A 14,877-nucleotide genomic window follows, 5' to 3' on the forward strand; every position below is an offset into this window, starting at 1 on the left:
GTTGATTTTTTATGTTGATTTTATATCCTGCAACTTTGCTGAATTTGTTCATTAGTTCTAACAGTTTTTCTGTGGAATCTTTGGGAGTTTCTGTAGATAAGACCGTTTCACCTGTGAACAGAGATTATGTACTTCTTCCTTTCTGATTTGTCTGCCTTTCCTTTCTTTTTCTTGCCTAACTACTCGGGCTACACTTCTAGTGCTTTGTTGAATAGGAATGGCAAAAGTAGGCATCTTTGCCTTCTTCCAAATCTTAGAGGAAAAGTATCAAGTCTTTAAACCATTGTGTATGGGATTAGCTATAGGCTTTTCATATGTGGCCTTTATGATGTTGAGATAGTTTCTTCTTATTCCTAGTTGTACCTTAGATTTTTAGCCCCTCACCCAGATTGTCACTGTACCTCATTCTCCTGTTTAACCCTGTGTCTCATCAACCAACTCTCTGTCTCACTTGAGTGAGCCAAATTAAAGTTAGAATAAATTTGTCGACTTCTACCCAAAAGCAAATGTGATTTCGATAGCAGTTATGTTGACTTTAAAGATTAATTTGGGAGAAATTGTCACCCTTACATGTAGTCAATATTTTATATCATTTATGACTAAAAATTAGATCCTAGAAATGGCTTTCCTAACATGATAAATAGTATATTTTAAATTAAATTTTTAGTATTTTTCCTTGTTTCACAGTTTTTAAAATATTTTTCTCTGTTTACATAAAGGTGAAGAATACACTACAACCTCAATTGTCAAAAAAGGTGGGGGGTTTCATCTGGAAACAAGTTCAGCAGAGTATTTATCTGGATTACAGTTTAGTGCAACAAGTGTTTGTGTGTTGAGCACACGCAACCTGCCAGGTCTTATATTTAGTCCTTGTCTCATCCAACAAACTATTCACATAAATCAGTTACTTTGTTATTTATTTGTTATCCACAATTGGAAAATGTACTGAAAATAAGTTTTACCTGAAACCACATGGATAGAGAGAATACAGCCAGGGTTAGAACTCAAGTCCTCTAGGTCTGGTACTTGACACTACAATGTACAACCTCCATTCTCTTCTGAGGATTAAAGATCAGAATAATGCATTAGATTATATAAGTAGTCTAGAAGTTAATATTTATCAGACCCTGTATTTTTGTATGAAGTTGTTAGATTCATAATAATAATAGTAACAATAAGAAAGCATGCTTAATCAACTGATGGCCCTCTGGGATGCTAGAGACAACCACCTGGGATTAAAATTTAATTGAAGATAATTTATAGCATCAGTTTCGGGTGTCTTAATCTACCCTTCTGCTTCTAACAAGCAAAACTACTTTCTTTTTATACTGGTTCTGGTCTTCACTGATGTGTGGGCTTTTCTCTAGTTGTGGTGAGCTGGAGCTGCTCTCTAGTTGCAGTGTGCAGTGGCTTCTCTTGTTCTGAGCACAGGTTCTAGGGCACATGGGCTCAGTAGTTGCGGTTTCCAGGCCCTAAAGCACTGGCTGAATAGTTGCGGCACGCAGGCTGAGCTGCTCCACGGCATGGGCATCTTCCCCATATCCAGAATTGAGCCCATGTCTCCTATGTTGGCAGGTGGATTCTTTACCACTGAGACACCAGGGAAACTTGCAAAACTGCTTCTTAATCATCCCAAATACTTTTCAGCCCCCTGATCCAAATGTCACACTTGATTTATTTCCTTGTGCTTAGTACATTAAGATAATTAGACAAAGAAGCTAAGTTGAGTTGTGGTGACTAGGCAGCCAAAAGGATTAAGATCTCAACATTTCTGTAACCCATTCATGGTATATTGGTTGGGAACTTCTAGATTAGGCTTATTCATGCAACATAGCAGACCAGAAATTCTGAAGGACATTGCTCATTGAGAACAACTAGATCCTGTGCCAAAATGTAAAGAAATAAACCACCGTAAGTGAGAATCAGCAGAAACAATAAGCAATGGACTTGGACCCTCAGGGGCTTAAGATAGCATGATAATTAGATATATAGTATAAAATAATTATGTATGAGATGTTTAAAGAAATAAAAGATGAAATCACAAAAAGAGAAAGCAACACAAAGCTATAAAAATTAACAGGATTGCCACAGAACCTAAAACTTATAGAAATGAAAATATCACTGTATAAAAACAGAAGCATCTCAGCATATAGATTAAGATCAGATCAGATCAGTTGCTCAGTCGTGTCGGACTCTTTGCAACCCCATGAATCGCAGCACGCCAGGCCTCCCTGTCCAGCACCAACTCCCGGAGTTCACCCAGACTCATGTCCATCGAGTCAGTGATGCCATCCAGCCATCTCATCCTCTGTCGTCCCCTTCTCCTCTTGCCCCCAATCCCTCCCAGCATCAGAGTCTTTGCCAATGAGTAAACTCTTAAGCATGAGGTGGCCAAAGTACTGGAGTTTCAGCTTTAGCATCATTCCTTCCAAAGAAATCCCAGGGCTGATCTCCTTCAGAATGGACTGGTTGGATCTCCTTGCAGTCCAAGGGACTCTCAAGAGTCTTCTCCAACACCACAGTTCAAAAGCATCAATTCTTCGGCGCTCAGCTTTCTTCACAGTCCAACTCTCACATCCATACATGATCACAGGAAAAACCATAGCCTTGACTAGACGAACCTTTGTTGGCAAAGTAATGTCTCTGCTTTTGAATATGCTATCTAGGTTGGTCATAACTTTCCTTCCAAGGAGTAAGCGTCTTTTAATTTCATGGCTGCAGTCACCATCTGTAGTGATTTTGGAGCCCAGAAAAATTAAGTCTGACACTGTTTCCACTGTTCCCCCATCTATTTCCCATGAAGTGATGGGACCAGATGCCATGATCTTCATTTTCTGAATGTTGAGCTTTAAGCCAACTTTTTCACTCTCCACTTTCACTTTCATCAAGAGGCTTTTTAGTTCCTCTTCACTTTCTGCCATAAGAGTGGTGTTCTGCATATCTGAGGTTATTGATATTTCTCCCGGCAATCTTGATTCCAGCTTGTGTTTCTTCCAGTCCAACGTTTCTCATGATGTACTTTGCATATAAGTTAAATAAACAGGGTGACAATATACAGCCTTGACAAACTCCTTTTCCTATTTGGAACCAGTCTGTTGTTCCATGTCCAGTTCTAACTGTTGCTTCCTAACCTGCATACAGATTTCTCAAGAGGCAGATCAGGTGGTCTGGTATTCCCATCTCTTTCAGAATTTTCCATAGTTCATTGTGATCCACACAGTCAAAGGCTTTGGCATAGTCAAGAAAGCAGAAATAGATGTTTTTCTGGAACTCTCTTGCTTTTTCCATGATACAGCGGACGTTGGCAATTTGATCTCTGGTTCCTCTGCCTTTTCTAAAACCAGCTTGAACATCAGGAAGTTCATGGTTCACATATTGCTGAAGCCTGGCTTGGAGAATTTTGTGCATTACTTTACTAGTGTGTGAGATGAGTGCAATTGTGCAGTAGTTCGAGCATTCTTTGGCATTGCCTTTCTTTGGGATTGGAATGAAAACGGACCTTTTCCAGTCCTGTGGCCACTGCTGAGTTTTCCAAATTTGCTGGCATATTGAGTGCAGCACTTTCACAGCATCATCTTTCAGGATTTGAAATAGCTCAACTGGAATTCCATCACCTCCTCTAGCTTTGTTCATAGTGATGCTTTCTAAGGCCCACTTGACTTCACATTCCAGGATGTCTGGCTCTAGGTCAGTGATCACACCATCATGATTATCTGGGTCGTGAAGATCTTTTTTGTACAGTTCTTCTGTGTATTCTTGCCATCTCTTCTTAATATCTTCTGCTTCTGTTAGGTCCATACCATTTCTGTCCTTTATCGAGCCCATCTTTGCATGAAATGTTCCTTTGGTATCTCTGATTTTCTTGAAGAGATCCCTAGTCTTTCCCATTCTGTTGTTTTCCTCTATTTCTTTGCATTGATCGTTGAAGAAGGCTTTCTTATCTCTTCTTGCTATTCTTTGGAACTCTGCATTCAGATGTTTATATCTTTCCTTCTCTCCTTTGCTTTTTGCTTCTCTTCTTTTCACAGCTATTTGTAAGGCCTCCCCAGACAGCCATTTTGCTTTTTTGCATTTCTTTTCCATGGGGATGGTCTTGATCCGTGTCTCCTGTACGATGTCACGAACCTCATTCCATAGTTCATCAGGCACTCTGTCTATCAGATCTAGGCCCTTAAATCTATTTCTCACTTCCACTGTATAATCATAAGGGATTTGATTTAGGTCATACCTGAATGGTCTAATGGTTTTCCCTACTTTCTTCAATTTCAGTCTGAATTTGGCAATAAGGAGTTCATGATCTGAGCCACAGTCAGCTCCTGGTCTTGTTTTTGCTGGCTGTATAGAGCTTCTCCATCTTTGGCTGCAAAGAATATAATCAGTCTGATTTCAGTGTTGACCATCTGGTGATGTCCATGTGTAGAGTCTTCTCTTGTGTTGTTGGAAGTGCGTTCTCTTGGCAAAACTCTATTAGCCTTTGCCCTGCTTCATTCCGTATTCCAAGGCCAAATTTGCCTGTTACTCCAGGTGTTTCTTGACTTCCTACTTTTGCATTCCAGTCCCCTATAATGAAAAGGACATCTTTTTTGGGTGTTAGTTCTAAAAGGTCTTGTAGGTCTTCATAGAACCATTCAACTTCAGCTTCTTCAGCGTTCCTGGTTGGGGCATAGACTTGGATTACTTAAACACAGCTGAAAGTGAACAGAAATAAAGAGCTGAAAAAATCAAAAAGAAAAAGAATTCAATAGAAAAAGAAGTGAAAAACAAGAGAGGTTACGCTAAGAGGACAAGTGAAAAGTCTTAATGTGCTGTGGTTGGAGTTCCAGAAGACAGCAGAGTGAATGGAAAAGATCTAATATTTGAAGAGATAACGAGTGAGTATATTCTAGAACTAAAGAAAATCATGAGCCATAGATACAGAAAGTACAACTTATATCAAGAAATAAAAATAAATCTGTATCTTCAGAAATTACAGAATACTAAAGGCAAAGTGATCTAAAAGCAGTCAGAGGTAAAAGACAGGATTCTCATAACAGAGTAGTCTTGCCTCTTAGAAGCAGTGTATGTCTTTTCAGCAATAGTGCATGTGAGAAGATAATAAAATATCTTCAGAGTGCTAAAAGAAACATGTAACTTAGAATCATGCTCTTGGCAAAACTAAACTTCAAAAATGAAGTTTTTTATTTTTACTTAAACAAAAATGGGAAACATTTACAAACAGGACAGTCCTAGGGAACTTCTAAGGAATATACTTAAGAAAGAAGAAAAGTAATACCACCAGACAGGAGGATGAAAGAAAGAATAATGAGCAAATATATCAGTAAATATGTTGATAATGTACATCTCCACAAAATCTATATGTAAGTAGTAATAATGGCTATATTCTGGGGATTTCAAAAAAGGACAGCTAAAATACTGAACAAAAATAGTATGGGGACTTCCTTGATGGTCCAGTGGTTAAGACTTTGAGCTCCCAGTGGAGGGGAACTAAGATCCCACATGCTGTGTCCAATAAATAAATAAAATTTAAAAAGCATTTTAAAAAATAATATGTAGTTTGGGGAGGAGGTAAACATAGGTGAACATAATTAATTTTTGTATTTTTCTGTGGCAAAAGTGATTAAAATAATAATGAAAAAATGAGTATATATAGTTAAAGCCTAACCAGTAGAAGAGTCAAAACCAAATAACTATATAAATAAATAGAAATTTTTAATTTTTTGAAATGCAAGAAAGGGAGGGGAAGCATCATTAGAGTCAAATAGAATACCAAAATAAGATGGTAGAAATAGCTCTTAATGAAACACTAAGTACACTAACTATAAATGGACCAAACCATCAGTTCAAACAAAGAAATTATAAAATTGACTTTTACAATACAAAAAGCTATAAACTGTTTATATGAGACATATCTAAAACATGACATAGAAAATGCAAGGGAAAATATGCTAGGCAAAAGAAAGTGGAGTAGCCACGGAAAAAAATAAATTATCAAAATTTAATATTGGGGATAGAGGAGACTACTTCATAATAATGAGATTCAATTCAGTAGTGGATATAAACAATTCTAATCCAGTATGTATATAATAAAATAATTTTAAAGTTAGTAGATTCTAAGGAATAAATTAATCTATTTTCATAGTGGGAGATTCCAGCAAGCTGTTCTCAATTATTAATCAAGCAGACAAAAAAAAAAAAAAATTTGAACACCTCAAGATAAGAAGTATGATTTATTAGACATATGTTGAACCCTATATTCAGTAATTAGAGAAAAATATACTTTCTGCTTAGACATTCTTGGAAAATTTACAAAAACCAATCAGGATTAGTCCATAGATCAAACCTCAATATATTGTAAAGAATCAAGATATTATAGGCCAAGTTCTCTGTACCTTAAACTAGAAGTCAAAAATACGGACTTTTTTTTTTAATGTAGTAAATTAGTTGGGATAGCACTAGGTACATTTATAACGCTTAACGTTTTACCTGATTAAATCAATAGACTTTTTGTTTGCATTGTCTTATGTGTGAAAGTTAGTAAAGGACCCACCCCTGAAATGATTCAAAGACCTGGATCCTTCCTGGGTGTGGCTGCTCTATCCTCTTAGGGCCTCAGTGACTTCTTTATTCAATTATTCAGGATTTCTAACCCTTTTCTTTTTTTTGTCAACTTCAAAAACTTTTTTTTTTTTTGCAACTTTTTCCATTTCATCTGAGTTTTTAAATTTATTAACATGAAGTTATTAATAGTGTTCTCAATTTTTCTTACCTCAGTTAAGTACTTAGTTATGTCCTTTTTGGTCCCAATTCAGTCAGTTGAGTCCAGTCACTCAGTCATGTCTGACTCTTTGCTACCCCATGTACTGCAGCACGCCAGGCCTCCCTGTCCATCACCAACTCCCGGAGCTTGCTCAAACTCATATCCATCGAGTTGGTGATGCCATCCAACCATCTCATCCTCTGTCATCCCCTTCTCCTCGTGCCTTCAATCTTTCCCAGCATCAGGATCTTTTCCCATGAATTGATTCTTCCCATCAGGTGGCTAAAGTATTGGACCTTCAGCTTGAACATCAGTCGTTCCAATGAATATTCAGGACTGATTTCCTTTAGGATGGACTGGTTGAATCTCCTTGCAGTCCAAGGGACTCTCAAGAGTCTTCTCCAACACCACAGTTCAGAAGCATTAGTTCTTCAGCACTCAGCTTTCTTTATAGTCACATCCATATATGACTCCTGGAAAAACCATAGCTTTGACTAGATGGACCTTTGTTCAAAGTAATGTCTCTGCTTTTTAATATGCTGTCTAGGTTGGTCATATCTTTTGTTCCAAGGAGCAAGCGTCTTTTAATTTCATGGCTGCAGTCACCATCTGTAGTGATTTTGGAGCCCAAAAACATAAAGTCTGTCACTGTTTCCATTGTTTCCCCATCTATTTCCCATGAAGTGATGGGACCAGATGCCACGATCTTAGTTCTCTGAATGTTGAGCTGTAAGCCAACTTTTTCACTCTCCTCTTTCACTTTCATCAAGAGGCACTTTACTTCTTTTTTGCTTTCTGCCATAAGGGTGGTGTCATCTGCATATCTGAGGTTTTTGATATTTCTCACAGCTATCTTGATTTCAGCTTGTGCTTCATCCAGCCCAACGTTTCTGATGATGTACTCGGCATATAAGTTAAATAAGAAGGGTGATAATATACAGCCTTGATGTACTCCTTTCCCAATTTGGAACCAGTCTGTTGTTCCATGTCCAGTTCTAACTGTTGCTTCTTGACCTGCATACAGATTTCTCAGGAGGCATCAGGTGGTCTGTCATTCCCATCTCTTTAAGAATTTTCCACAGTTTGTTGTGATCCACACAGTCAAAGGCTTTGGCATAGTCAGTAAAGCAGTAGATGTTTTTCTGCTTTATTTATTTATTTCTCTGTTTTCTTGATCTGTTTGTCAGATTCACCATTTAACTTTTTAAGCCTCTTTGTTGTATATGTATGTTTTGTCTTTTATTTTTAAAATTTGCTTGTGTCTCTATTATCTTTCTTTTTGCTTCTAACACACATCTAAGTAAGTTGTCTAATAAAACTGGATAAATAAAATTATATGAAGCCTGTTTTTTATGCCAATCAAGCTTATCTGTGCCTAAATATTTGTTGCACTAAGAAAATTATAGTCTATAAACAGTTATATTATTTTGTATTTCTCCTTTCTTTACTCTCTCTTATTAAACAAGGAACTTTTCATTCTAAGGGACAGACCTCTTAATTCACAATAGTGCAAGGAAAAAAGGAACGTATTGGTTTGCATGGTGGAGAAGACAGATATGTCTGGGTGCAGACATTCATTGATGCCACTAGGAATCTGTGCCTGTGTCTCAACCACACTTTCCTTTAGACCTTCTCCATCCTTGGGTAGCCTTTCCCAATTTAGTGCCACAGCTAATAGGCAGGCTTGTGTCTTGCAAGCCTAGCAACTCAAGCAGAAAGAAAACCCAGCCCCAAGGGCTCCAGCACAAGTTCCAGGATTGAGAGTCTCAGCTCATGCTCCTATGCACAACCAGTCGGGGGAGGGGGGGGGGGAGGCGGCGGTCAGGGGGTGTGGGGGATAAAAGTCAGTTGTCAACCCTAGTCAACATACATGGGTTAAAAATGGTGCTGATTCCCCAAAGAAAAGGGCGTGTTGGTGTGTGGATGAGTGGTGAGAGGTAGAACAGATGGATAAATGAAAGGAGTGATGTTAGTAGGAAAGGAAGATGCTGAGCAGGCAAGAACACCTAATGTCCCCTAGGTCTTAGTAAATACAGGATTGGCAAAGCTCAGTTTTTTCATCAAGAAGTTCAGGAAAAGCTAATGGGAGCAAAAACTGGACAGAAGGGTAATCAGAATGTTCATTTCCTTTCCTCGTGGAGTAGTTCCTTAATCCACATTATGGTACTACAGGAACACAAAACACATCTCCCTGCCCTACTTTGTGTTTCTACCAACTAAAATTTTACCTTTAAAGGGATAACATTTTTCACTACAGCACTTTCTCTAAGATTCCAAGAGTTGACTATAGACACATATAGCCATATATCCAGTAGACATATATAGCTATATAAATTTAAATATAAATTAATTGAAACTAAAAGATGCTTACTCCTTGGAAGGAAAGTTATGACCAACCTAGAGAGCATATTGAAAAGCAGAGACATTACTTTGTCAACAAAGGTCTATCTAGTCAAGGCTATGTTTTTCCAGTGGTCATGTATGGATGTGAGAGTTGGACTATAAATAAAGCTGAGCACTGAATTACTGATGCTTTTGAACTGTGGTGTAGGAGAAGACTCTTGAGAGTCCCTTGGACTGCAAGGAGATCCTACCAGTCCATCCTAAAGGAAGTCGGTCCTGAATATTCATTGGAAGGACTGGTGCTGAAGCTGAAACTCCAGTACTTTGGCCACCTGATGTGAAGAGTTGACTCATTTGAAAAGACCCTGATGCTGGGAAAGATTGAGGGCAGGAGGAGAAGGGGACGACAGAGGATGAGATGGTTGGATCGCATCACCGACTCAATGGACATGGGTTTGGGTGGATTCCGGGAGTTGGTGATGGACAGGGAGGCCTGGCGTGCTGCAGTTCACAGGGTCACAAAGAGTCGGACACAACTGAGTGACTGAACTGAACCGAACTGAATTGAAACTAAACTAAAGATTTAGTTTCTCATTCACAATAGCCATATTTTGAATGCTCAGTAGACATCTCTGGCAACCATGTTGGACAGCTCAGCTGTGGCCCATCGTTTCTGTCATCACTTACAGTTCTGTTGGACAGCTCTGACTTAGCACATTAAGCTAATACCAGCAATTTGTTATTCAGTGTCTTTCTAGCGACAGTTACTCTAAAGCGGATTGGGTGAGAAATTTTGATTATGACAGAGAAAACGAGAGACGCTGACTAGGATTTCAGCTCCCTTCAGATGGGACAGTCCCTGCCATCACAGAGCTGGAATCCCTGGTGATCTCTTTGCACGTAACCCACAACAGCAGGCTGGGACTGGATTCCCAGAAGCCACCTGAGCGCAGTGTGCTTGGGAGCAAGGGAGTGTGAGCGGCTGGTGATGTCAGCCCCACTTTAGGAGCAGTTTATCTAAGTCAGTCAGTACCCACTGATACCCACGTGTCATAAATTTCCACCCCTGTCATGCACTTGATCATCTCTCAGTGTTACATAAATCTGATAAAAACAGATGATTTTTCCTTTTTTGTTCTGCAGACCTGTCCCTCTTTGTTCTGTTGTTGTGATAAATAGCCAACTTGATAAACTTGAGGGGAGGAAATTGTTTCTTTCCTGTAATGTTCGAAGTGTTGATGAGAAGACACTATACTCAGAGGCAACAGGTAAGAAGCTGCCACTTGCTATTTTAAGTTTGGTTTCAGCTGTTTGGGTTTTTTTTTGTTTGGGGAGGGGTGGGGTTGGTTTGGTTTGGTTTGGTTTTTTAACCCATGCATGCCCAGAAATTCTTAATTCCCTGTCATGCAGAGAACAAGCTATTCTTATTCATTGTTTTCCAGTATCTCTCAAAATTATAGTCATGTGCCTCTTGACCCATTTTCAGGATTTTATTCCAAAGGTGTACTAACATGTGTTCAACATTACAATGTGTGTAGGTTGCTCTGTTGTTTAGTTGCTGAGTCTTATCTGACTCAATTGGGACCCCATGAACCCCCCTGCCAGGCTTCTCTGTCCATGGGATTCTCCAGGCAAGAATACTGGAAAAGGTTGCCGTTTCCTTCTCCAGGGGGTCTTCCTGACCCAGGGATTGAACTCACATCTCCTTCTTGGCAGGCATATCCTTTACCACTGAGCCACCTGGGAAGCCCCTAAGTTTGCTCTAGAGTTCTAGTATTGGTGCCACTCGTGCAGTGTTATTTGACCTAGCCAAAGATTAGCCAAACATAGATATCTATCAATAGGAGACTAGGTGAAGAGACTACAGCTCATCCATATACTATATTGTGTGTGCCATAAAAATTATTGTGGAAGAAAATGGCAACCAACTCCAGCATTCTTGCCTGGGAAATCCCATGGACAGAGAAACCTGGCAGGCTGCAGTCCATGGGGTCACAAAGAGTCGGACACAACTGAGCAATTCAACAACAAATAAGAATAAGGGAACTCTTTGGGTGTGATATGGAGCTATATGTCATTACTATATACTGAACGAAAAATACAAGATACAGGACAGCGACTGTATTTGTGCTATCGTTAGTGCAGAAAAAATAGGTTCTTCCCATTCTCTTCCCTTTTTCTTCTTCCTTCCATTTCACCCCTTCCTGTCTTCTTAAATATTTCTAAAGTTGTTAGGGAGAGTCAGGGTGGGGCGTGGTAGGCTCAGGGGTGAGGGCAGGGCCAGGGGGAGGGATGGCTACATTAGCCTGTCGATGTCTAGGAACCTGAGTGGAGTAAAGGATGTCGGCACAGGGCAGTGGCCCAGCATAGGATGTCAGAGTCCAGGTAGGGAAAGGGACGAGTTCACATGGGGAGCAGCATGGGTGTCGGAGCCCACGGGGAAGGGTGGCATCTGCACAGGCTGGGAACCAGAGTTCCAGATATGGAAAAAGTGCAAATGAGAATGAACCCTATGGTCCTGGATTGGAGTTGGAGATATTGGACATGGATATTTTCTGTCTTTTGCTCTTGCAAATACTGTTGTAATCAGTAACTTTGTATATTGTCAGCTCTCACAGGGCCTTTGCAAGTGATGGGTCCTGGAAGCCTCATCTTCAATAGCTTCAGACTTAGGAAAGTTAATTTAGATATCCAATACTTTTTGTTTGTTTTTTTCTTCTTATTTTAATGGAGCTCAGATTCACATGTTTGGGTTAGTCAGAATCCTTGATGTAGGATATATACAGTCATTATTAGTATTTACATGAAAAGTAATCTTTTACTTACTCGTTCACTAATGTGTTTATTTTTTCTAATTTAATAACAAACATCTTGAAATTTTCAATCAAACAAGAACAGAATCTTAATAATATTATATCCCTACCTAATTACTTTTCTCCATCTCATCCTTCTATTTTTCCTTCGGAAGTAACTCACTGCCTTCAGAAGTGATCTCAAATTTTGTGGTTTTCATTCCTTTATACCTTATTTTTTTAAGTTTTATTAAGAATATATGTGTGCCTAAGTAATATATTGTTTAGGTGTTTGTTTTTGAACTTTGTAGAAAAGAGATTGTACTGTATGTGCTTTTCTGGGATTTGATTTTTTTTTTCCCCACTCAGCTTCATACAACTGAAGTTCACACATGTTGTTGGTTCTGTAGCTTGTTCGTTTACTACAGTATAATATTGCATTGTGTGACTATATCGCAATGAATTTATCTCCTCTTCTAATGGTGGAAGTCTGACTATTATGAATGGGGCTACTATGAACATTCTTATTCATGTCTTCTGCTGGTATATATGGGCAAGAGCTTGGCCTATGCTTAGGAGTGAAATTTCTGGGTTGTGGGGTGTAAGAGTGTTCAGCCTTACAGAGGAATGCCAGATTATTTTCTCAAGCTATAACAAATTACATTCCCCCCAGCAATAGATGAGATTCTCTTGATTCCCTATTTTTTCCAGCAATTGATAAAATCAAACTTCTTGATTTTTGCCAATCAAATGGTTGTAAAATGATATATCAGTATGATCTTAAGTTGCATTTTCCTGATATATTTATTAATCATATTTGTCTCCCATTCTGCAAAATTCCCATTTGTTCAGCCTCTTTTATTGTTTTTTTCTCACTTTTTAAATTGGTTTATAGGAATTCTTTATCTATATTTTTATTAAACTAATCTTTTTGTTGACTATATAAGCTGCATATATCTTCTAGAATATGTAAGTTGCCTTTTATTTGCTATGTTATCTTTTTATGAACAGAAGTTTTTGATGTAAATGTATTCACATTTATTAAATTTTTTCCTTTACAGTTAATGCTTTTGTGTCTTGTTTAAGAAATTCATTTTTCCCTTAAGTGTCAGCTTTTGCAGGAATGATGGATAAAAGAAGCAGGAGGAAGATCATGAATTTGAATCCACAGTTAATTTAAACCCCATCCCAGGCTGTGGTTTGTGCTTCCTGTCTCATTAAACCTTTCAGTATCATAAAGGTACCAGATGGCTCAGTTGTAATTTTACTTCCTTTCACCTTCTTGACTATCTCTAATGGAAGTGGTAAAGAACCATGAAATGACCAAGAGGTAGACGACTTGGTCACCCAGGAGTTGCTAATACAGTATTGTGATAGTCAAAAATTGATTCTTAATTTAACTGAAAAATGAGAGTAGGCAAATATGCTGAGAGTACGAATATGAATCAAAGTGCTTTTCTTTGTGTGTATTTATATATTTCTACTTAGAGAAGTTTCATCAGGTCAAAGTCAGTTGACTTATAACCATCTCCTTCTATTTTGTTTAGGTTTATTTATAAAGCTGAATCCTGAAAAAAGGTCAACATAAAAGAGCTTCTGGTGAATTCCATAGCAGTCTGCATAAGGCTGCCCCTCCTCCAGAAGAAGCAGTGGTCTCCAGTCCTGCTCTTGTCATCCACTGTTAAATCCCCATCAGGCAAAACCCGCTAACACGGACCTTCCTAAATAAGTCTTTTGAATTCAATTCCAGGAGCTCCATTTCCACCTTCCAAACTTTTTTAACACAGAGACACTCCCTGTGACAGTATCAGCAATTCTTTCTGTCTCCTTAGGATGAGTGTCTGGTTCTCCTAAAATCTGAATGGGCTCCTTAAGGTTGCTCAGGTGTGATGTCTGATCCATTGCAGACTAGAGGAAAAACTCATACTGAAACTTTTACCACAAACTTGGAAATGCCAGAAAACTGAAGAAAGGAATGAATATGTGGGTACATGAGTGTGTGTGTGTGTGTGTGTGTGTGTGGTGTGTATGCATTATAAATTACAAAACTAGCTTTGTTGTATCTAAACAAATCTTCTAGGCTACAGTAGGAAACAACCATTTTCTATAGAATCAGACCCTTCACCTCTGTTGTCTTGGAGTCTAGGGATTAAACTACTTTACCATTTTAACATAGACTGTTATTATCTCTTACCAGTAGCATGGTTTATCATCACTGGAAGCAGCCTGTATTCATTTCCTAAGTGTCTTAATCCATTTGGACTTCTATAACAAAATACCACAGGCCAGGTAGCTTGTAAAAAACGATAATTTATTGCTCACAGTTAAAATGAGTTAAAATGGAAAGTCCAAAGATCAGGATGCCAGTGTGTTCACCTTCTGATGTGGGCCCACTTACTAGTTCATATCTGGTACCTTCTCATTGTGTCCTTACATGGTGGAAGGAACTAGAGATCTCTCTGGATCTTTTTATAAGGACACTATTCACATTCTTGAAGGCTTCACCTTAAGCACATCCCAAAAGCCCTGCCTACTGATACCATCATATTGGGCATTAGGACTTCAACATATGAATTGGGCCAGCCCAGGGTGGGGCGACCCAAACATTCAGACCATAACATTAAGGCTGCCATCATGAAGTACCACATACTAGGTGGCTTAGAACAACAGAAATTCATTGTCTCATGGTCTGAAGACTTTAAATCCAAAATCAAGGTATCAGCAAGGCTGTGCTCCCTCTGAAGGTCTAGGGAAGGGACTATTCCATGCTCTCTCCTAGCTTCTGGTTGCCTAATGTGTTCTTTGGCTTGTAGATGCATCACCCCACCTTCAAATGGCATTCTCATGTGTGTCTTTGTATCATTTTCCCTCTGTCCATGTTTCCCCATTTTATAAGGATACCAGTCATATTGGTAGGGTCCACCTTAACAACCTAGTTTTAATTTGATTACCTCTATAATTGATTACCCAAGATGGGAGGGTCAT

General features: G+C 38.8%; 1 protein-coding gene across 1 annotated transcript in view; it reads left to right on the plus strand.

Annotated features, from left to right (window-relative positions):
• The window catches only part of THEM4 (thioesterase superfamily member 4), a 49,013-nt gene extending 34,950 nt beyond the window's left edge, over positions 1-14,063 (plus strand). The window contains exons 5-6 of the mRNA XM_055584266.1: positions 10,244-10,368; positions 13,440-14,063. Coding sequence (XP_055440241.1) covers positions 10,244-10,368; positions 13,440-13,480 — 166 coding nt within the window. The 3' untranslated portion in view covers positions 13,481-14,063. The remainder of the gene's footprint in view (positions 1-10,243; positions 10,369-13,439) is intronic.
• Positions 14,064-14,877: the final 814 nt, after the last annotated feature.

Source organism: Bubalus kerabau, chromosome 6, assembly GCF_029407905.1.
Source record: "Bubalus kerabau isolate K-KA32 ecotype Philippines breed swamp buffalo chromosome 6, PCC_UOA_SB_1v2, whole genome shotgun sequence".
Classification (NCBI taxonomy): Eukaryota; Metazoa; Chordata; class Mammalia; order Artiodactyla; family Bovidae; genus Bubalus; species Bubalus kerabau.